We start from the raw sequence: 24,307 nt of genomic DNA, 5'->3' as shown, positions 1-24,307 counted from the left end.
TGCTTCATGGGATTATTTAAGGTTAAAGAACTGCTTGCTTGCGTTCCAGCAAAATTAGATAGTATTGGGTGAGAGTGTTCTGCTTAATATAATAGATCAGTGCTAGGTTAGAAGATCTAATCAAGGTGGTTCCTTGTTTTATTTGAACCATGGAGTGATATAATGTCCGGTACGTTCCAGTTTGATTTAGGGAAATTACTTTTTTTTTCTTTTTTGCTTGTAATCGGAGTTATGCATAAAAGGTCTGCCTTTAGGTTGATTAATCAGAATTGTTAACTGACTGTCAGTGATGTCTGAGTGTTCTTCTTCGATAAAGCTGTTGTATTGATCTACCTCTTATTGACTTTGGTTGATGTCTGAGTGTTCTTTTTCGATAAAGCTGTTGTATTGATCTACCTCTTATTGACTTTGGTTCTTTGTCTCCACACATGGTAGGTCAAAACTTGGTAGAGTGTTTGTGTGCCACGACATTTTAAGTCTGTTCAGTAAAGAGTGATTTATTAACACACTAGTCATCATTTAGCCCGTTACAATAATGGGTGCTAGAACAGTAGTGCATAAACATTAGTAGGAACAGTCTATATTAAATGGCAAGGGACTTTGACCTCATTCTTTTTGTTCGTCGTATTTTTCTTTCTTTCAGTCTTTCTTTTGTTGATGTTTACTTGCTGAGCTGACCGTTCTTCGTGGGCTGCCGCCATGTATTGTGTGTCTTTAATTTTCTGTGACAGTAATACTGTCTTGTACATCCGCTGGCTTGTACGTCTGTAATATACCTTTAATTTTCTCTTGCGGTAATACAGGCGTGCGCGTCGGTAATATGCCTTTAATCTCCTCTGACAGTAATACTGGCTTGTATGTGGCTGTAATATGAATCACTGTATTGTGTACCTTTAATTTCCTCTCGCAGTAATACTGGTTTGTATTTCCGTAAAACGCCTGTAACTTTCTGTGACAGTAATATTGCGCATCACACCGTGCCCCGCACATGTGCACTTCACCAGAAGACACACACACACAGACACCTGGACGCACACAGGGATTTTATTAAAGAGGATTCTTTAGCCTCCTGTTAACATTCCTTTTAGGTAGGATAGTTGTATTGTTTGGTCATATACTCAATGCAGTACATATAATAACCACACGATGGCAGCAAAACATTAGAAATATATCTCTATCCACTGCAGCCAAAATAATAGCTGATGGTGAAGCATATTACTAACCGAGAATGGTAAACCGGATGGCATGGACGCAGGTTTACTAACTAAACCGGATGGCATGGACGCAGGTACACGGCGATGGGACCATGAGATGTACTGCGCAGGTGTGTACAGCGCACGTTTCATGAACCGCAATCGAAGTTGTATCCACCGCAAACGAAGGACTCACGGCCCAAAAACGAAATGGCTCAACTGACGTGAAAGAGAAATGAAGCAACAAGGCGCCCATAGCTAACGACTACCGACACAGCCACGCCAAAAAGAGGATTCTGCGCTGCAGCCCGGATTCAAACGGAAGAGGCTACGGAGGCCCCACAGGTCCATAAAGATAGTACGGAGGGCGCAGGCATCAGCACCATATTGTGAGTGGCACTACTGCGGAGTGAAGTTAGGAATAATGTGCTGTTTGGGATTGTACAAACCTGCTGAACGCTTTACACCGAATTCAAACACAATACAGCTCAACGATACAAACACGAGCCCACCTGGATAAGATCAATGAACGCAGGCGCCTACAACACGTGTCTGAAACTGCGGAAGCAAAGCAGGCATGGGTTCAAAACGAACGAGCTCGACTGATGTATTTCAGGATACCCAAATCCGGAGGTAGGCAAGCGAAGCGAGCAGGGGGCAGAGCCCCCCTTGTAATGATATACTTTAGTAATCCATGGGGGGAAATTGTCTTTTCGCATTTTTCGTATGAACTTTAGGGGTTAGAGCATAGCGTTGGCCATTGTACAGAATCCATGGAGTAATTTTCAGGTTAAGGGACTTGCCTAAGGGCCCAACAGAGTAGTATCCCTTCTGGCAGTAACAGAACTTGAACCGACAATCTGCCGGTATATATTGAATATGCCATACTGTACATCTCTCTTGCAAAAAAAAAAAAAAATCCTGCTTATTTTAAATAGTAAGTTATTGCCCTGCTCAGTCAAATGATGTCATGGTGAAGTTTCTCTTTTTAATTATTGTGTTAGAACTTGGGAACTCAGGAGAGATAAACTGGGTGCAACATTATTGTGCTTTTCTTTATATTTTTCATACTTTTTTTATTGGTTGCACAGACAGACAAAGTGCCTGTCACAGGCAGAAACTGAACTGGTAATCTTGTGACTGCATGGCTGTCACAGACTAGTGTCAGTAGTACACTGTAAACACAAACAGTAACCAATATCATACATTAAATATAAGATGATCACAGTATCACACAGATGCAGTTGTGAGAATGAGTAACTATTGAGTAGCCTTGAGACGTGGATATGTAGTAAAGGAGTTGTTCTGCATTCATGTTGCTATAACGTGTTTTGCTTACTTTAGGCCATCAGTGATTTTGATTTCAGGAACTGTAAAGCTGCCGTCCCTTTCCTTAGCACCCCCACTAATGTAAATGCAAAGTCTATGAACAGTTCCTACTTACTCAAACAATTAATTACAAATCTGAAATAGTAAAGTAGATAGGAGCTAGAGAGGTAATTGTGTTATTTTTATTAAAATCTGTTATAATGAAAAGGTTTGGGTGGGGGGGGGGCATTAAGTGGGTGTAATGAAGTCTTGAGGGGTAAGAATTGCATTCCATTCCACAAAATATTGATATAAAAAAGCCGTATGACTAGACTATGTGTTCCATTAACACCATAAATTGTCATCTTTTCATTACAGAAAAGATTATGGAAGCTGGTTAACTGTTTTCTTTAGATTAACCATCTTTTGCTTTAATTTTTGAATAGGTCAATGAGACCATTTTGAGGCCATTGAATGTTGAGCCACCACTCACAGAAATTCAGAAGGCAGAAGAGCTTGTGAAGAAAGAAATTATCACTATGCTACACTTCGATAATCTTCACCACCCTTATTTGGATTCTGCTGGGAGGAAATTGAAGGGGCCGGGAACTGGAGCCAACAATGCTGAACATATTACATACCTAGATCACTGCCCCTATGAAAAGTTTACTGAAGATGAGCTCAGAAAGGTAAGTTTATACTAAGGTTCACTACACAAGATATCAAAAAGAGTAAATAGAGTTACCAAGAAAATGAGGCTGAGATTGTCACTGTCAGTCCAATTTTGTCTTTGAGTTTCTCTGGTCAGTAGTTTGTTTCCACCTTATACATATTTACAGCAGTCCTATACTTATGAAAACTCTCCTGCAAACAGCACTTAAATTGTGTCACAGCTGAAACAATATTCTCTTTCTCTCTCTCTCTCTCTCTATACAATATATATATATATATATAATATTGTAACAAAAGGTGCTATATTGGTGCCTGGTCCAACACGGGAGGCACACTGATAAAACAAATAAATGTTTTATTTCTATTTCTTCACCTGTGGGCAACATCTTCCCCGTTCCCACAGGCACAACACAGTCCCAAAAATACAGCACCAAACTTAATTCTCTCTCTTCTTCTTTCTCCACCACTCCTCTCTGGCAGCTTTGTCTCCCTCCTCCCGACTCTGGCTTCAGTATGGTGGCTGCTGGCTCCTTTTATAAGGCACCCGGAAGTGCCCCAGGTGCTTGATTGCCCATTTTCGGCTGCACTTCCTAGTGTGGTGAAAGCACTGCCCATAAGGGCCCAGCAGCTCCTGCTGCAGCACTCCCTTGCGGCACCTGCAGATCCCAACAGGGCTGCACCAAACACCAACTCCCATGAAGCCCTGCAGGAGTCCGAGGCATCGTTGCAACCAGGGAGGTTGCCCTCTAGTGTCCCATGGGAGGTATTGGGTAGCTCATGCTTGCTTCCTGGAACATATACTGAAGGGGCATCCCAGCCTGGCAAGGGCCCCGGCCGTCTGCCACTATATATATATATATATATATATATATATATATATATATATATATATATATATATATACACAATTAGGTTGGACAGAGACAACTTTTTTCTCATTTTGGTTCAGTACATTACCACAATGAATTTTAAATGAAACAACTCAGATGCAGTTGACGTGCAGAATTTCAGCTTTAATTCAGTGGGGTGAACAAAATGATTGCATAAAAATGTGAGGCAACTAAAGCATTTTTTTAACACAATCCCTTCATTTCAGGGGCTCAAAAGTAATTGGACAGTTGACTCAAAGGCTATTTCATGGGCAGGTGTGGGCAAGTCTGTTGTTATGTCATTATCAATTAAGCAGATAAAATGCCTGGAGTTGATTTGTGGTGTGGTGCTTGCATGTGGAAGATTTTGCTGTGAACAGACAACATGCGGTCAAAGGAGCTCTCCATGCAGGTGAAAGAAGCCATCCTTAAGCTGTCAAAACAGAAAAAACCCATCTGAGAAATTTCTCCAATATTACGAGTGGCAAAATCTACAGTTTGGTGCATCCTGAGAAAGAAAGCAAGCACTGGTGAACTCAGCAACGCAAATAGACCTGGACGTCCACAGAAGACAACAGTGGTGGATGATTGCAGAATCATTTCCATGGTGAAGAGAAACCCCTTCACAACAGCCAAGCAAGTGAACAACACTCTCCAGGGGGTAGGCGTATTGATATCGAAGTCTACCATCAAGAGAAGACTGCATGAAAGTAAATCCAGAGGGTGCACTGCAAGGTACAAGCCACTCACTCATAAGCTTCAAGAATAGAAAGGCTAGATTGGACTTTGCTAAAGAACATCTAAAAAAGCCAGCACAGTTCTGGAAAAACATTCTTTGGACAGATGAAACCAAGATCAACCTCTACCAGAATGATGGCAAGAAAAAAGTATGGAGAAGGTGTGGGACAGCTCATTAACCAAAGCATATCACATCATCTGTAAAACACGGTGGAGGCAGTGTGAGGGCTTGGGCGTGCATGGCTGTCAGTGGCACTGGGACACTAGTGTTTATTGACGATGTCAAATTGATTGGGCGGCATGTCATGATACAGATGGACAATGACCCAAAACATATAGCCAAAGCAAACCAAGAGTTTATTAAAGCAAAGAAGTGGGAAATTCTTGAATGGCCAAGTCAGTCACCTGATCTTAACCCAACTGAGCAGGCATTTCACTTGTTGAAGACTAAACTTCAGACAGAAAGGCCCACAAACAAACAGCAACTGAAAGCCGCTGCAGTGAAGGCCTGGCAGAGCATTAAAAAGGAGGAAACCCAGCATCTGGTGATGTCCATGAGTTCAAGACTTCAGGCTGTCATTGCCAGCAAAGGGTTTTCAACCAAGTATTAGAAATGAACATTTTATTTCCAGTTATTTAATTTGTCCATGGAATGAAGAGATTGTGTTAAAACAATACTTTAGTTGCCTCACATTTTTATGCAATTGTTTTTGTACACTCCACTGAATTAAAGGTGAAAGTCATTTAAAATTCATTGTGGTAATGTACACAACCAAAATTAGAAAAAAGTTGTCTCTGTCCAAATATTTATGGACCCAACTGTGTGCGTTTTTTGAGATATATATATAAAAACTTTGAATTAACAGTAATCATGGGCCCAAAACATATTTGCAGAATTTTGCATTTGCAGGGGCCTGCATCTAACTGGAAGAGATTACTGAGTGTGTGTGTATTTAGTGTGTATTTCAAACATGCAAAGTGGCCTCGTTCGCCCACCTACCCCCAAACTCGGAGCAACCTGCCGCTCGCGTTGTGGGGGTGCTGCTGAATGCACGCTAAGGAGATGCGGTTGGATCAGTTGCTGTCTTGCTGCTGCCAAGCTACATGTTTTGCTTGTTGCGTTGCGTGTCGCTCATTTAAAAGCCTGTGTAGCAGCTGTCCTTTTGTCTCACTGCCTTGTCTCGCTGTACATTAAAGTGTCTCTGAGAAAATCACGTATCGTCTCCTTCCAAGCCTTCCAAGATTTTTTTATTTTGGGCACCCCTTGTTTCACTGAAAAGAAACAAACACAAGTTCTTCAGGGAAAATGTTGAAGTCAATGCAAGATCTGGAAGTCCAAGTAAAATCTACAATAGACCTTCTCATAGACTGGGCAAATATGCAAAACAAAACTCTCATGTCTCTCTCTAAATGACCTGATAGAAGTTGTAGTTGGCACAGGAGTAGTGGTACATCAGTCCACTGTGCATTGCTTACACAAACATAAAGAAGCACAAAAATCAGAAGGAAGCTTTACCTGTTATCATATCAGAACAGCCAGCGTCTAAATTAGGCAACACAACACTTAGATAAGCCAACGACATTTTAGAGCAAAGTGCTATGGTCTCAGGATAACAAAATGTAAACTTTTTGGCTCAATCACTATAGGTGTACTTCTGAAGAAAAGAACACCTTGTCAGCTGTTTAATCACGACTGGTGAATCTACTATGATCTGGGATTGTGTGGCATTCATTGGCACAGGATACTGTACAGAGAGATTAGAAGACTATTCTAGTAAGTATCAACAAATCCTGGAAGCTAATGTTCCACACCCAGTAAAGAAACTGGAGACGAAAATGGTTGTAAATTCCAAGAAGACAGTAATCCAAAACATTCCTCAAAATCAACAATGTAGAAATACTTCAAGAAACCAAAGATGAATATTTAAGAATAGCCTTTACAGTTCCTAGACTTGAACGTTATTAGAAATCTGTGGTTAGATGTTAATTATGCAGTGCAAGAAATAAAAATATTTTTACTCTAAAAGGGTGGCGGAAAAAAATTCCAAAAGCAAGAATTAAAAAAAAAAAAACGGTTAGCTTGACTACAAGATCAAGGACATTTGGAAGCTATGATTTCTGCCATAGGCGCTGTGTTTAAAGGATAGGTTTGGTATTTTTAAAGTTGAAGTCATTTCTTCATAATTGTGGTTTATGTTAATTTGCCACATAAACTTGTGTTCTGAAGTGAAGCATTTTAAATAAATTTTAAAAATACCTTGTCTGTTCTTGCAGCTTACAATGGGGCTAAAAGTTACACAGGTCCATAGGTGAATAAAAAAACCTTCCAACTTACCGAATACATCTATTTTTCTAGGCAAAAATGTTACTATGTGTTGATCTGTGTCTTAAATTTACACACATTACAAAATAGCATATCCATGTTGTTTTAAGAGGGTAAAAAGCAAACAGCTGAACCGATTTTCACAAAATGTTACATGCATGTTGCCGTTGGTCCAACAAAACAGGCTATATGGTATATCAGGCGGAGCAGTTACAATTGGAAAGGGCATCCCAAAACCCAGTGCCGACATGAATACTGAAATTCCCGTGGGGCAACTGGTGTTTGCTGGGGCTGATGGAAGGATACCATATCAGCGGCAGACCACGGGTACGGTGTTTTCTTTCCACTAATTTGGATTATTTCATTGCCACACAAGATTACATCTTTTGTCTAATCCTGCCCATTCATCAACTAAACAATGCACAGAAGCAATTAAAAGGCAAATAAAATGTTAGGTTATATCATAAAAACTGTAGAATTTAAGTCCACGGATGTTATGTTCAAACTATATACAGTGGTGTGAAAAACTATTTGCCCCCTTCCTGATTTCTTATTCTTTTGCATGTTTGTCACATAAAATGTTTCTGATCATCAAACACATTTAACCATTAGTCAAATATAACACAAGTAAACACAAAATGCAGTTTTTAAATGATGGTGTTTATTATTTAGGGAGAAAAAAAATCCAAACCTACATGGCCCTGTGTGAAAAAGTAATTGCCCCCTTGTTAAAAAATAACCTAACTGTGGTGTATCACACCTGAGTTCAATTTCCGTAGCCACCCCCAGGCCTGATTACTGCCACACCTGTTTCAATCAAGAAATCACTTAAATAGGAGCTGCCTGACACAGAGAAGTAGACCAAAAGCACCTCAAAAGCTAGACATCATGACAAGATCCAAAGAAATTCAGGAACAAATGAGAACAGAAGTAATTGAGATCTATCAGTCTGGTAAAGGTTATAAAGCCATTTCTAAAGCTTTGGGACTACAGCGAACCACAGTGAGAGCCATTATCCACAAATGGCAAAAACATGGAACAGTGGTGAACCTTCACAGGAGTGGCCGGCCGACCAAAATTACCCCAAGAGCGCAGAGACGACTCATCCGAGAGGTCACAAAAGACCCCAGGACAACATCTAAAGAACTGCAGGCCTCACTTGCCTCAATTAAGGTCAGTGTTCACGACTCCACCATAAGAAAGAGACTGGGCAAAAACGGCCTGGATGGCAGATTTCCAAGACACAAACCACTGTTAAGCAAAAAGAACATTAGGGCTCGTCTCAATTTTGCTAAGAAACATCTCAATGATTGCCAAGACTTTTGGGAAAATACCTTGTGGACTGATGAGTCAAAAGTTGAACTTTTTGGAAGGCAAATGTCCCGTTACATCTGGCGTAAAAGGAACACAGCATTTCAGAAAAAGAACATCATACCAACAGTAAAATATGGTGGTGGTAGTGTGATGGTCTGGGGTTGTTTTGCTGCTTCAGGACCTGGAAGGCTTGCTGTGATAGATGGAACCATGAATTCTACTGTCTACCAAAAAATCCTGAAAGAGAATGTCCGGCCATCTGTTCGTCAACTCAAGCTGAAGCGATCTTGGGTGCTGCAACAGGACAATGACCCAAAACACACCAGCAAATCCACCTCTGAATGGCTGAAGAACAACAAAATGAAGACTTTGGAGTGGCCTAGTCAAAGTCCTGACCTGAATCCAATTGAGATGCTATGGCATGACCTTAAAAAGGCGGTTCATGCTAGAAAACCCTCAAATAAAGCTGAATTACAACAATTTTGCAAAGATGAGTGGGCCAAAATTCCTCCAGAGCGCTGTAAAAGACTCATTGCAAGTTATCGCAAACGCTTGATTGCAGTTATTGCTGCTAAGGGTGTCCCAACCAGTTATTAGGTTCAGGGGGCAATTACTTTTTCACACAGGGCCATGTAGGTTTGGATTTTTTTTTCTCCCTAAATAATAATAACCACCATTTACAAACTGCATTTTGTGTTTACTTGTGTTATATTTGACTAATGGTTAAATGTGTTTGATGATCAGAAACATTTTGTGTGACAAACATGCAAAAGAATAAGAAATCAGGAAGGGGGCAAATAGTTTTTCACACCACTGTAATGTACCAGTAAGACCATATCTGGAGTATTGTGTGAAGTTCTGGTCACCATGCTACAATAAAGACATGGAAGCACTTGAAGCTTTGCAGAGGAGGACATGTCCTACTGTGACAGACTCGGAGAATTAAACTTGTTTAGTCTCGAGCAGAGGAGACTGCAATGGGGACCTAATCCAGGTCTGTAAAATCATCAAAGGCATTGATAAAGTAGATCCAGCAGCATTCTTTTGGCTTAAAGGTAAATTACTTACTCAAGGATATCAGTGGAAATTAAGGACAAGTGGATTTAAAACTAAAGTCAGGAAGCACTTCATTACACAAAGAGCAGTGGGACTCTGGAAACAAACTACAGATACAAGGAGTTCAAGCAGAAACCTCGACATCCTTTCAGAAGAATCTGAATATCGGGACAGTTTCGCTAATAGCTAAGTAAATGGGCTTGATTGACTAAGTGGTCTCCTCTTATTTGTCAGATTTCTTATGTTCTCCCTGCTGTCATTGTTTTCTGCTGTCCATAGATTCATTTATTCAACAAGCCATCCAGTTTATTAATCATTAACTGAACATTTATTTGAAACCAACATAAACCAGAAAATGCAAAGAAGCTGCATTCAGGGCTCCAGTCCAGCAAACAATTACAGCAAGTATGGAATCCAATCAGACAGAAAAAGATCACATTCTTGACACAGGTAGTGGAGATGATGGATAGGACAGCTAGCAGTAAGAAAAGGGCTCAACATTTAAAAAATTAAACACACCAGTATTTTCTTTCTTTCTTTGATCTATTATACAAATATACCCAAGCATAGCAGGGTGGTTTAAGGTTTCTTTATTTAGTTATGTTTGCACAAGAAAACATGAAATTTGCCTTCTCAGTTGCATCTAATAACAGAGAGAATGAAATAAAACAGACAAATAGAAACAAGAAAAGTTAAGGTAAGACAGTTAGATAATACATGTTTACACCAAAAAAAAAAAAAAGTTAAAGGATATATATCAAAACCTGAATCATTATCTCCGATATTTCTTATTGAAAAGTCGCATGGCACTGGGAAGAAAGGAGTTTCTGGAGCGATTTGTGTGGGTTTTCAAAGTGACTATCCTCCCTGATTTATTGAACTTTAGTTGTACACGTAATGGATGTCTGCCATCAGTTGAGATGACTTCCAGTTTCTTTAACATTGCCCTCTGACACACACTAGTCAAATCATCTACATCAGCCCCAATATCTTTAGCTGCATACTTCGTAATCTGCTGGAGCTTTTTTGAGTTTTGGTTTGTCAGACTATTAAACCAGGCAATGAAACTGAAAGTGATCACAGACTGGATCAGACTGCGATAAAAGGACAACATGAGGTCCTTGTCTACTTTAAATAGTTTGAATTTATGGAGGAGAAATAAGCGCTGGTTGCATTTAGAGAATATTTTTTTTGTATTTGTATTCCAGTTAAGATTGTTAGCTAGGTAAGTTCCTAAGTATTTATATTCAGTCACTGTTCCTACCTCCTCTCCCAGAACTACAACAGGTGAACATACAGATTTCTGTCTCTTAAAATCAAATATCATTTCTTTGGTCTTTTTTACATTCAGAGTGAGAGAGTTTTTTTATTGCACCAGTTTACCATACAGTCCACTTTACAGTATTTAGATATTGGCTTTCATCCTCCCCAGATAGCTTTAGCTGGTTGGCTATTATTTGCAAAAATATGTTTCTTTGTTCCCTGAATAGGTTGTGCTAACATCTTTTCACTTAGAAAATCAACCAAACCTGATTTGACCAGTATGCTCAAACATTTACACCACTGATGTTTTTATATACAAATGAAAATGTATTTCTAGCAACTAACAGGGTTGAGGCTAAGGATCTGCATTGGTATCTGGACGGTTGCCGGTTCAAATCCCATTACTGGCAAAAGAGATCCTACTCCATTTGGCCCTTGAGCAAGTCCCTTAACCTGAAAATTACTCCAGGGTGCTGTACAATGGCTGACCCTGCACTCTGACCCCTAAAGGTCATTTGACAGGGATTAATAAAGAATATCAAATCAAAATAAAAAAAAAAAAAAAACACTTCTGAGACCTTGTCAGAACTGTAATTATTCTATTCATAGTGACCAGTCTGAAAAGAGAGATTAGAATAATGAGGGTTTTTGTTTCCAGAATTTTGTTTTTGTGTATCCAAAGAGCTTTTTGGTTAAATGCTTCAAGCTTTTGAAGATGAATAACATTTTTTTTGTCTGTTTTGTTTTATTAGGCTGACAAAATATTCTGCACACCTAGCTGTCACATGAAAGGGTTGGCTTCGGCTCCACTAATCGCTGTAATGTAGAAGTCTTTTGGCAGGGGCTTCTGTTCCAAACTTACAATACTACATTAAACATTTTTCTGTCTATCCAGCCACCCACTTTCTAATCCTGCCTGATCCATTAAAGGCTGGCCGCGCCAATTTTTTTTTTTTTTTTACGGATCTTATATATGTGTATATATACATTCGTGTATATATTAGTGTACATACCCCAACTTCATAGCTCAGAACTCTGTAGTTATTTACAGATATAACAGACATAAAATATGAACATTATGACTCAAAAAACCCAACAAACTATGTACTTTGTTCCTAGAAGTTCTACATATATTTATATATCTTGTTAAATAGTAACTGTGTCTTTCATTTGTTGAAATGATTCGAAGTGACAGTTTTTATTATATAAACTGCTTCCTGTATTCCACTTCCCAAATATGAAAAAATGGGCATGAAAATTGTACTTTTGTGTTTTGGAAGAGCTTTCATTTCTGAAACCTGCCTTTTTTGTCCAAAATCATTTAAACTTAATGAGAGGAAACCAGAATTACACATGGAATCAACTACAGGTGGAACATTTTGAAATTGACATGCACTTTAATGTGCGCCTGCAGCACCTCTGGTTTCTCATTTATCTTTTTAAAACATGGGGTGGGGGGGAGACATCATATATGCATGTAATACTTACTCATATATACACATACTAAAAAAAAAAAAAAAAAGAGAGAGAGAGAAAGAGCCCAAAATAGAAATGAAACGCCTTTATACTGCCACCCATCACATTTCACATAAGGCAGACTGAAAGCGGATGTATTGTGGAATAGTTATTGAGATTCAAGCCAGGACCAAACTGCACAGATTTTCCCCAGGTTTCCTCTAATAAATAGTTACAGAATGGGAGTAATTAAACAAAACTCCGCCAAATCTAACTATAGCATTCATTCACCGATTTTCAACTCCGCTTTTTTGTGGTGAGTGCTGCAGTGGCAGCATGCCACCCGGCTACCCTGTGACTGGCAACTTTTTTCCAGCTACTCCTGGTGTATTCTCTGAACGTTCTCAGACAAGTCGATTGAGAAAATCCTACTAGTGTGTCCCCTGGGTTTACTGCAAGTGGTTCTTGGCTGGTCCAGCCATCTTAACTACAGGCCCAAAACCACATCAGCTGGCTCTGCTTGATCTAGAGAAGCAATGGTTTTACTTCAAGGTCCTCCTGCTTTGCTGAGAACCTTCACTACTACACAATATTCTGTTCTGGAGGATGGTGCAGTGATACCACTGTTCATGTCCTGTGTCCTCCCTATGTGGAATTTGCATGTTCTCCTCATGTCTGAATAGTTTTCTTTCCTCACATTTCAGAGATATGCAGTTTAGGTGAAGTTGAGTTAAATTGATCCTAGTAGTAGGCGTGTGTCTTTTCACCCTGCAGTGGGCTGGTCCAGGGATTGTGCCAGCCTTGCATCCTGTGATTGTGCTGGATTAAGCCACATCATCCCAGTGAGCCTGCTCACAATTAAACAGGCTTTGAAAATGGTATGGTGTAATCTTCTGAAACTCTGACAAAAGATTCTAAGCCATATTTATTCACACAGTGACATATTAACTGATTCATTTGCAAAGATTAATGTTTATTTCACAACTTGTTTTTTCATTGTTTGTTATAAATGTGTATTACAAGAGACTCTTTATTTATCTAATGAGAGTGTAATATCGTTTTTTTGACTGTTTATACAATTTCTTGTAATCTTTTGTCACCATGCAGGCAAATGATCTGTTAAAATTAGAAATGGAGGTAGTGAAACACGGCATGGGTCATGGAGATCTATCTATTGAAGCTTACAACCAGGTGTGGGAAGAGTGCTATAGTCAAGTTTTATACCTTCCCGGTCAGAGCCGCTATACCCGTGCCAACCTTGCCAGCAAAAAAGACAGAATTGAATCCCTGGAAAAGAAACTTGAGGTGAGTGCAATTTTATTAGGGTGTTGTGCATTGTGTTTCCAGCAGAGGGCAGCATTGTCATTCGGTAGGCTCACATATAGCCTGGTGTTTTTAGACTACTCAGGAAATGTAAATTTCAATCTTTATTTCTGTTTCTTTGTGTGGCTTTAGTATTTACTTATATTATGAAAACATAGGTGATCAAGTGTATCTTTTAATTTATAGAGACAGCGCAGTGTGAGAAGGCAATTTCCATGTTTTCTTGTGTAAGCATAACTAAGTAAAAGCCTTGAACGTTGGTAAAGGCAATAGACTACAACTCACAAGGAGTTTGGCTAAAACTTTTGGTCTCTTATGTTCTTTCCTTTGTTTCCTTTATAAATAACAAGCCTTCCAGTTTAGTCCCCCTCTTTTGCTGCAGAGAGCTGTGGGTACTTTTATTGTTTATATTATTAATTTATTTTTTATTATAAATCTTGGTCCACTTAAGCATGGTACCAACTTCATTCCTAAGGGCCTGTGTCTGTAGCATTACAATTATGTCATGCACTGCAAACTATGAAGTTAAATTCATCATGATTTATGCAGAGGTGCGGGCCTGTAACTGTCAATCAGAAGCTGCATACATTACATTGAAGAAAGCCAATATCAGACATGTGGGTCATATGGTCAGATATCATGATAAACAGCATCCATACTTTTCATCCACATGTCAGTTTTGTGCTTGCTGGGATTGATAGTTCAGTGTTTGATGGTAATGCATGATAAATGACAAACCAGTCTGGAGATGCCATACATTTTGAGCTCTTGTGTACTAAAATTTATAATCATCCAGCAAAGTGAGCTAACAGCTTCTTTTCTTTTTTTGCTTACCAAGTAAAGTAACTATATACAGTAGATTCATAAAGTATCCGGACCCTTTCACTTTGTGCACACTTTATTGTGTTGTAGATTTGATTTGAACAGGAAAATGTTACCATTTTAGCCCATCACTCAAAGCACAAATAATTCATAATGACAAAGTGAAAACATGTTTTCGGAAAAGTTTAAAAATTTATTAAAAATCAAAAACTGAATTTTCTCTTCATCTTTGAACACCTCCGCCATAGGTCTTGTTATGTTAGACTCGTGCACTTTGACATCCACAATGCTACCTGGAAGTCCTGTGATGAAATTCTGGACAACTTAGAGATTCTTTTAGCATCTTGTGTTCTTCTCTCAGACTGAACTTGCTGGGACACCCTGGCCTGGACAAGTTGACAATTGTTTGAAAGTTTCTCCATGTGTAGATGATCTTATAGACTGTAAAATGCTGGGTTGATTTCCATTTATATGAACATCTTTTTGAAATCCGTTCCCAGACTTGTAGGCATCTATGACCTTTTTGCTTAAGCTCTCAGAGATCGCTTTCAATTTCACTCACATTTTAACAAAAACAGCAAACCAAACTAAATGTCTGAGGTTTAGATAAGACAGGTTCAGATAAGGTCCTCTCTAATGAGGTTCTAATCATTTGCACCTGACTTTAATTTGAGATATTTGAGGTAGTGACAATCGCAGGGGGTGCACTTACTTTTTCACATGAGAATTTTGCATTTATCTATCTATTGTCCATGCCCGGTTTATCATGTGTAGGGTCATGAGAAAGGTGGAACCTATCCCAGAAAGCATAAGACACAAAAAAGGAAAGATCCCTGGGCAGGGCGCCAGTCCTTCACAGTATGAACACCCACACACACTGGGGTCAGTTCATCATTGTCAGTCCACCTAACCTGCATGTTTTTGACTGTGGGAGTGAACTGGAGAATACAGAGGAAACCCATGCGGCCACAGGTAGAACTTACTCGACAAAGGGAGGGCCGAAAACAAAAACACTGGTCTCTTTACTGCTTGACAGCGGTGCTACCACATTTAGTTACATCACCTTTATCAATAGATACTGTTTAAATGAAGATCAAATCTTGACATGTTCACATACCCTCACTGGCCACTTCATTAGTTACACCTTGCTAGTACCGGGTTGGGACCCTTTTTTGCTTTTCAGAACTGCCGTAATTCTTCGTGGCATACATTCAACAAGGTGCGGGAAGCATTCCTCAGGGATTTTGGTCCATAGTGACATGATAGCATCACGCAGTTGCTGCAGATTTGCTGGCTGCACATCCATGATGTGAATCTCTCATTTTACCACATCCCAAAGGTGTTCCGTTGGATTGAGATCTGGTGACTGTGGAGGCCAGTTGAGTACAGTGAAGTCATTGTCATGTTCAAGAAAACAGTTTCAGATGATTTGAGCTTTTTGACATGGTGCATTATCCTGCTGGGAAGAGCCATGAGAAGATGGGCACACTGTGGTCATAAAGGGATGGACATGGTCCGCAACAATACTCAGGTAGGCTGTGGCATTTAAACGATGCTCAGTTGGTACTAAAGGGCCCAATGTGTGCCAAGAAAATACCCCCACACCATTACACCACCACCAGCCTGAGCTTTTGATACACGGCAGGATAAATCCATGCTTTCATGTTGTTCACGTCAAATTCTGACCCTACCATCCGAATGTCGGTGCAGAAATTGAGAACATTTTTCCAATCTTCTTTTGTCCAATTTTTGTGGGCCTGTGCAAATTGTAGCCTCATTTGTCTGTTCTTAGCTGACGGGAGTGGCACCCAGTGTGGTCTCCCACTGCTGCAGCCTATTTGCTTCAAGGTTTGATGTGTTGTGTGTTCAGAGATGCTCTTCTGCATACCTTGGTTTTAACGAGTGCTTATTTGAGTTACTGTTGCTTTTCTATCAGCTCAAACCAGTCTGGCCATTCTCCTCTGACCTCCGGCATCAACAAGGCATTTTCACCCAGGGAACTGCCGCTAACTGGATATTTTCCCTTTTTCGAACCATCCTCTATAAACTCTAGAGATGTTTGTGTGTGAAAATCCCAGTTTCTGAAATGCTCAGACCAGGCCCTCTGACACCACCATCCACGCCACATTCAAAGTAACTTCAATCATCTTTCTTCCCCATTCTGATGCTCGATTTGAACTTCAGCAGGTCATCTTGACAAGGTCTACATGCTGAAATGCATTGAGTTGCTGCCATGTGATCGGCTGATTAGATATTTGCGTTAACAAGCATTTGAACAGGTTTACCTAATAAAGTGGCTGGTGAGTGTATGTTAAAAAACATTTAATGAGGCATACTTTCTTTTCTGTCTATCTATATATTTGTCTGTCTCTCTATCATAGAGTGCCTTTGAAATCGGTCTGTCTATCTAATTGTGAACATCATACAGTATCTGTCTGTCTTCCTATCTCTCTGCCTATTTAAAAAGCACTGGAAAACGTGAAAATTGGTAAAATAAAAAAAAAATAATGGTCTTGGAAATGTTGAAAAAGATGTTATTCATCCAAAATGTTGGCTGCTGTTGTCTAAGTAAATCATTAAATACCTAGAGCATAATAATCTGGGAAATGTTAGTAAAGTTAGGATAGTTTCTGCAATTCTGCTTTTAATATTTTATGATTTCCCTTGCCCCACAGCTTTGCGTAATCAAGAACAGTTTGCTGTAGAACTTCTGTTTATTTAAGTCTATTTGTTATTTAGGGTAAAACTGCCTCTCAAACCTCAGGGGTAACAATTTGGTTTAGAAATGATGAATCAAGGATACTTGTTCCTTTTTTGAATGTATATGATCATAGTTCCCAGAGGTATAAGGATAAATGGAACCTTCATGATTGAAAATAAAACAGATAACCAAAACAACCCAGATCTTTAAATGGTTGGGGATTGCTGGCACCACTAAATCTGCTTTTTAAGCATCTTTCTTTTTTCGGACACATATGGTTAAGTTTCAGTTAATCAAGGAAGCGATTGACAAAGGGTGGGTTTGTTTAATATTTCTTGGCATAGCACAGAGGGCGGTGACTTGGCTTGCATTCACACAGCAGCTCCGTCTGACAGTAGAGAGCTAGCGAGGGAAAGAGATCATAATTTCATTCAGAGAATTAACACGATTTATAGTAGCAACAGCTGCTAGCCACATTTATCTTCGAGTGTGCATTGAAAGATCCCTACCCGAGCACAGTGTTGTCATCTCCAGTCAAATTAGAAGTGCAGAAAAGCTCAAGTGAGTAGATGTGGCCACGTAAAATAAACAGCAGGATTTAGAGCAAAACACGCCATTATTGGCAAAAACCTGGCAGTTTAACTAAGACTACTCTTTTCTGTTAAATTGTAACAGGACCAGTGGTCTGCAGCTGTGGTGGAGTCACAGTCAGCTGTCATTTTATTCGATATTTCTAAAGAGGTCCTCATGCATATTCACCCTTTTTTGTGGAAACCACAGATAAAGCCATGGCTATGCTGCTTTGAAAATATAAAATTAAAAATCTGATTATCCTTTTTCTGAACTTGCTTTCATTACAGGCTCACAAAGAATAGAGGCAATTTTATACATGTGGCACACGGCAGGACGCAGGCCTGGACTGCAGGCAAATACACAGCATAGTCAATACACAAAACCTACACTCAGGCCTGGTGTTTTATATTTTAACATGTCTGAAATCTGTATACTCTAAAAACTGTCGAGAACTTAAAATTATTTTTCTTTTAGCTGTCTAAATTTGCAGTGGATTTAGAGAATATTCAGACCCCTTCACTCCTTGCATATTTTATGTTTCTAAAATCATTCAAATTAATTTTTTTATTACACAATTTTATTCAACTTACCCTCTCTGTTTGTCTGGGTCAAGTTTTGCAGTCAATTTTATACCCACTTTTACTGAACCAATTTCCTTCAAACTTTGCATGCATGCTAATGTCCGGTGAAAATGTAGTATATCGTCAGTTTTGACATAATTGAATCCGTTTTTATATGATGTGTCATTTTCTTTCCATAGTTGAGCTGATTAGAAATTTCACTTTAACAAATCTATGCATTTGAATTGAATTAAATTAATTCTTTTTGGGTGCCCCACGATTGTATTTTTAGTCACATATGACCAACAAAATCTTAGAACAAGTAAAAAAAGGATTTTTTTTTTTTTTAATTTTTAGTGCATTGGGTCATTTAATCTTTTTTGCTTTGCGTCATCCCCCTCCATAACTTATCATTGGTAGGGGAGGAGTGAAAGCTTTAGATTCGTCAAAAATTTCGATCTCGGGTTTTTCGACAGATCTCGACGTTTTAGTGGTCACCTGATATCTCAATGATGGGTGTGTGTCTGTCTGTGTGTGTGTGTGTGTGTGTGTGTGTGTGTGTGTGTGTGTGTGTGTGTGTGTGTGTGTGTGTGTGTGTCACAGTTTCCTGAGGACCGTCTACAGCTAAAACAGCTGGACGGAAAAATATCAAACTCGAAACTTAAGCCTGTTATCAGATAACGATGTGCTGATTAGTTTTTGAGCTAAATCGTGCAAGAGGCAGACAGGCTAGAGGAACCCTCAGATACCGTCATTCTGCAATGCATTTTGAATTCTTCTCCTCAATTGTTATCGTAATAACCTATTTTATGATCAGAAAGATCAGCATCAGAGCTGTAATTACTGAAATGTTATAGATTAGTTCAGGTAACTTGGTTCCAAGGGTGCATAGCCTACTGACACTCACTTCCAATTTTTTTTTTTTTTTTTTTTCTTCACTCATCGGGAAACACTCAGTACTCCAGAATGACAAAGCATATCCAGGATTTTACACATTTTGGCAAAGTTTCTTAAAAATAAAGTGAAATTTCACATTGACATATTGGCAAATTGGGCTTTTAACCTAATAACCTTTTAATCTTGACGAGAACAGGCCATTCAGCCCAACAAAGCTCCCCAATCCTATCCACTTATTTCTTCCAAAAAAACATCAAGTCGAGTTTTGAGAGTCCCTAAAGTCTTGCTGTCTACCACACTACTTGGTAGCTTATTCCAAGTGTCTGTCGTTCTTCGTGTAAAGAAAAACTTCCAAATGTTTGTGCGAAATGTACCCTTAACAAGTTTACAACTGTGTCCCCGTGTTCTTGATGAACTCATTTTAAAATAAATCCATCGATCCACCGGACTAATTCCCTTCATAATTTTAAACACTTCAGTCAGGTCTCCTCTTCATCTTCTTTTGCTTAAACTGTAAAGGCTCAGCTCTTTAATCTTTCCTCATAATTCAACCTCTGTAGCCCTGGAATCAGCCTAGTCACTCTTCTCTGGACCTTTTGTAGTGCTGTTATGTCCTTTTTGTAGCCTGGAGACCAAAACTGCACACAGTACTCAAGATGAGGCCTCACCAATGCATTATAAAGGTTGCATAACCTCTTGTGACTTGTACTCCACATACCGTGCTATATAACCTAACATTCTGTTAGCCTTTTTTAATGGCTTCTGAACACTGACGAGAGGTCGATAGCTTAGAGTCCACTATGACTCCTAAATCCTTCTCATAAAGTGTACTCTCGATTTTCAGACCTCCCATTCATGTATTCAAACTAGTGCTGGGCGGTATACCAGTTCATACCGAAAATCGTTTTTTATTTTTTTTATGATATGGATTTTCCTTATACCACAACACCGGTTTAAATTGCCTAAACGACGTTCGGAACGTGGCGCAGCGGGAAACTGTTCAAGTGGGGACCTTTTTCACTGCTACACCGCTAAACACAGATTTGTTGCACTAGGGCTCTTTTTCACTGCTACACCACCAAATAGTGGGCAGTAGCATAGGTATGCCGCGTGGTGAAAATGGACAGAGAGCATTCCGAAACTGAACTAAAAGTAAAGTTGAACATGAACAGAAGAACTTTTGCCGAAAGAAAGGAGTCACGTCCGTCGCCTGGAGATACTTTAGTTTTAAAAGGTCAGATGTGTAAATACTGTTTCTATACTACTGGATAATACTGCAAGCCAAGTTGTACTTGTTTTTGTACATGCTAGTGTATGTTGTGCTTGTATCCATTCTGCGATGTGCTATCGACTCGTTCAGAGATGGGCGCAACTCTGAATGGATGGCATAATTAAACATGTATAATGAAGATATTTTTAAAGTTCTGAACACTCCGTCGGCTAAGTTAATAACTAGTTTTAATTTCACAAAGACGTTTATCTGTGCGGTGATTGCTGCAGGCGCCTGCTCTTAGTGCGGAGGAAGTCAGTTTAAGAAGCGTAGTGATTAACGACTGGGTCGGGGAACACTTAACACAAAGTATTTGATGTGCTGCATTAACTTGTGACGGGGTTTGAGAAAATCTAGTAAATTAAACATTGATTTTAGGATGAAGTTTAGTTTACAACATTCTACTTTAATTATAAAATAAACTATGAGAATAAAGTGGAAATGTCGACTTTAGTCTTGACATAGTCAACATGTCGAATTTATTCTTGACATATAGTTTTTTTTCTTCCGTGTCCATATTTTGTTTTCTTCATAGTGGCCCTAATGCGCTTCCATAGGGCTATACCACAAACAGCATTATAAATGCAAGTTGCAGGTTTATTATTTATGCATATAGCTTAGCTTGAAGCAAGGTCCATATTAATGCAGTTTGCCTAAATGATGGTACAGTTGGTAAGATGTCATCACCAAGTTGCACTTGTTTTATTTTATTTTAATTTGGTGAATACTGTGTAATGCACCTGGGCTTGAAGCCTTGAAGTAATGGTGCAGCTATCAGTAATACTATTATGTATTTTATTGTTATTATTTATTAGTTTAAATATTATGCAGTTTAATGATGGTAAAATTGTTTAAAAAGTCACTTTAACGTGTCAGTGGACAGAGATTGTTAACATTAACAGAAAGTGTAGTTGGTTTACAAAAAATATTTACTATTTATTCCTTTTCTAAGACGTGTTCAGTGCAATCCAACTTTTGACAAACACCTCTGGATATTTTACTAAATCTAAATGCCTCTTTGGATGGTTGAAAATATGTTGTCAAAATCGTAGTTTAAGCTTTTGCACAATTTGTTCAATTAAAGGTTCTATATTTTGACTGCATCTGTCATGCAATGTGATTCCTTCTCTTTAGTGCCACCCCCTTGAAAACTATCACTTTATGGGGCCATGCAAACCTGGATTAATACTTGTGTGCACATTAAAATGTCTTTTTGTACGATGTACAATTGATGTACATAAAAGTGGAATAGGTTATTCTTAGCCAGTCTACTGCAGTAATTACAGTGGAAAATGTGGTTAACATCCACTCATGCATGGGGAAAAAAATACCGTCTAATACCGTGAAACGGGCAGAATTTAGAAAAATACCGTGATATAGAATTTTGGTCATACCGCCCACCTCTAATTCAAACCTAACATTTTTACTTCCTATATGTAATACTTTATATTTACTGATATTACATTTCATCTGCCACAAATCTGCCCAAGCTTGTCTGCTATCCAAGTCCTTCTGTGATGATATAACAGATTCCATATTATCTTCTAATCCACCAAGCTTGGTATCATCTGCAAACTTAACCAGCTTGTTACTTATATTCCTATCTAAATCATTTATGTATTTTAAAAATAGTAGCAGCCCCTGCACTGAACCCTGCTGGTCACCACTCTTAACATTGGGCAATTCTGAAGAGGTTCCTCACACCCTCATCACCCTCTGCTTCCTGTCTGAGCCAATTCTGCACCCATCTAAAAACATCACCCTAAACTCCCATTTCTTTTAATTTGATGCCCAACTTCTCATGTGTCACCTTATCAAAAGCTTTCTGAAAGTCAAGATAAATAATATCATATGCTTCATTCTGGTCATATCCTTTTGTTGCCTCCTCATAGAATTCCAGCATGTTAGTAAAACACAACCTCCCTCTTCTGAACCCATGCTGACTGTTCAGTTAAACTCCTGTCCTTGCCAGGTGTTTATCAAGCCTTCTCTTTAATAATTCCTTCCATTAATTTTCTTGTGATGCACGTTAAGCTTACTGGCCTATAGTTGCTTGGATCTTCCCTGTCACCCCTTTTATATAAAAGGATGATATTTGCCATTTTCCAGTCCTTTGGAATCTCTCCAGTGTGCAGTGACTTCCTAAGGGTTTATATTTGTACTCGCTAGCCTCCTGAAGAACTCGAGGGTAAATATTATCTGGTCCTGGTGATTTGTTTGATTTCAGCTTATTTAATCTAAGCAGCACTTCTCCCTCTACTATTTCCAAATCCCTTGGTACCTCCGTAGTAGTCGCGTTTACCTCTGGGATAATGTTGTGGCTATGGCCAAAAAGTCAAGATGTAGGAGGGCCACATAGGGGGTTTTATTTGTGTGTAAGTTCGTCCTTTTGAGTGATTGTTAAATGTGAATAACAACGCTGGTTTCACCAATTCCTGTTTGTACATTGGGGTTGGTGACTTTAAACAGGTTTGCAGTCATGCGGAGGGGCTTGTGAGATTTGTAGTTGGAAGAGAAGGATGTGGAGGGATTTTTTGATTGTCCCATTTTCCAAGCAACTTCATTAACAGCAGCTCCTTTATTAACTGGGCATTCATACCGTAGAAGGGTGGTGCTCAGCCACCGAAATTAAGGACAATGGTGGTTTTTTTTTTTTTTCTCTCTCAATCCTGTGCACCGATGTTCTTTGAGAAGAGGTGAGCCTCCAAAGACTTCTTCTGGACTCTGGTCATAGGACAGTAATTCACTATCCCAGTTCCAGGAAGCAGTTTATTAGAAGGAAGCGTTCCATACTTCTTTCTTTCCTTTAACCATAGTTTACATTTCCAGAACTACTTATATCAACTACAGTAAGGACTTTTTCCGGGACTGTAAATATTGTCGTGCGGGGGTTTGTTTGTGGTGTGTGTATAGTACTTTTCTCATTATTTTGCGTTACCGTGATTGTAAGTAGTTATTCTAGTAAATATGTGTCTGTTGTTGTTTGTATTTGAAAAATCATTTACTACTTTTGCACATTTTCATACAAGTGAAAAGAGCCCAAGGTGCATTAAAAGATGTCAAAGAAGTAGATACTTGCAAAGAAAAACAAAATTAGATGAGAATAACAGTGGATGAATAGTATACAAAATTAAAAATCTTTGTAACTAATATTTTTCAATGCAGTCATAATAAATTATACAACACAATGTTAAAGTGATTTGTGAGACAAGGAATATTGAGGTTTCTATTATGCTCCAAAATGACCAGAACAAAGTAATGTTTAAGTCAGGTTCATTTTGTCTCACTCCGACAGAATAAACAGGTTATAACGGCTCAGGCACAGAGCATCAAACTGTTTGTAATTGCTCAAGTCATTTTGACAGTAAATGTTCAAAGGGGCACACACTTTATAATTCAGAAAGGAATGCCATGCTTCAATGGCAGCTTCCAGACAAGCCATGAACAGCCTACCATACTACAATAACCCAAAGCTTGACACATTTGGCTTAATACAATTTTTTGTAAAAATCTGGACTAGATCTCCCAAACCCCTTAGTGCTTGTTTCAAATTTATAGACACATTTTTGGTGGGTGAAGGGGGGGTGGGGGCAACCTTCAGATCACAAATAATGAAATGTCATGATTCTGGTGTCATTTTGTTATGCTGCAGCCTTGTGCTGAAATCATTTAAATTGATGTTTTTTTGAAGAATCCTAACTCTCCTCTGATAAGTCAGTGGGAAACCGATGTTTTATATTATTTGAAATTGGAAAAAATCAAATTCTCAGTTAGAGGATCTGTACAGAATTTTTTTAAAACCTGGCAGGATCTAATCAATATTATTTTAGAATAAGAGAAATAACTATTACCGCATTTAATTCCCTTCTCCATTTTTTTTTTATTTATCTATATATATTTCTTCCTTTCTTTTGTTTATTGTTGCCTTATTAAAAAGCCCTAAGCAATTCTCCTTTGGCTAAGCTCTCCT

At 38.8% G+C, this 24,307-nt stretch overlaps 1 protein-coding gene across 1 annotated transcript in view; it reads left to right on the top strand.

Annotated features, from left to right (window-relative positions):
- cdc5l (CDC5 cell division cycle 5-like (S. pombe)) overlaps window positions 1-24,307 on the top strand; it is a 98,209-nt gene that overhangs the window by 63,931 nt on the left and 9,971 nt on the right. The window contains exons 13-14 of the mRNA XM_051924413.1: window positions 2,948-3,190; window positions 13,299-13,496. Coding sequence (XP_051780373.1) covers window positions 2,948-3,190; window positions 13,299-13,496 — 441 coding nt within the window. The remainder of the gene's footprint in view (window positions 1-2,947; window positions 3,191-13,298; window positions 13,497-24,307) is intronic.

This window comes from Erpetoichthys calabaricus, chromosome 3 (genome assembly GCF_900747795.2).
Source record: "Erpetoichthys calabaricus chromosome 3, fErpCal1.3, whole genome shotgun sequence".
Classification (NCBI taxonomy): domain Eukaryota; kingdom Metazoa; phylum Chordata; class Cladistia; order Polypteriformes; family Polypteridae; genus Erpetoichthys; species Erpetoichthys calabaricus.
This window is presented reverse-complemented; position numbering and strand designations above follow the sequence as displayed.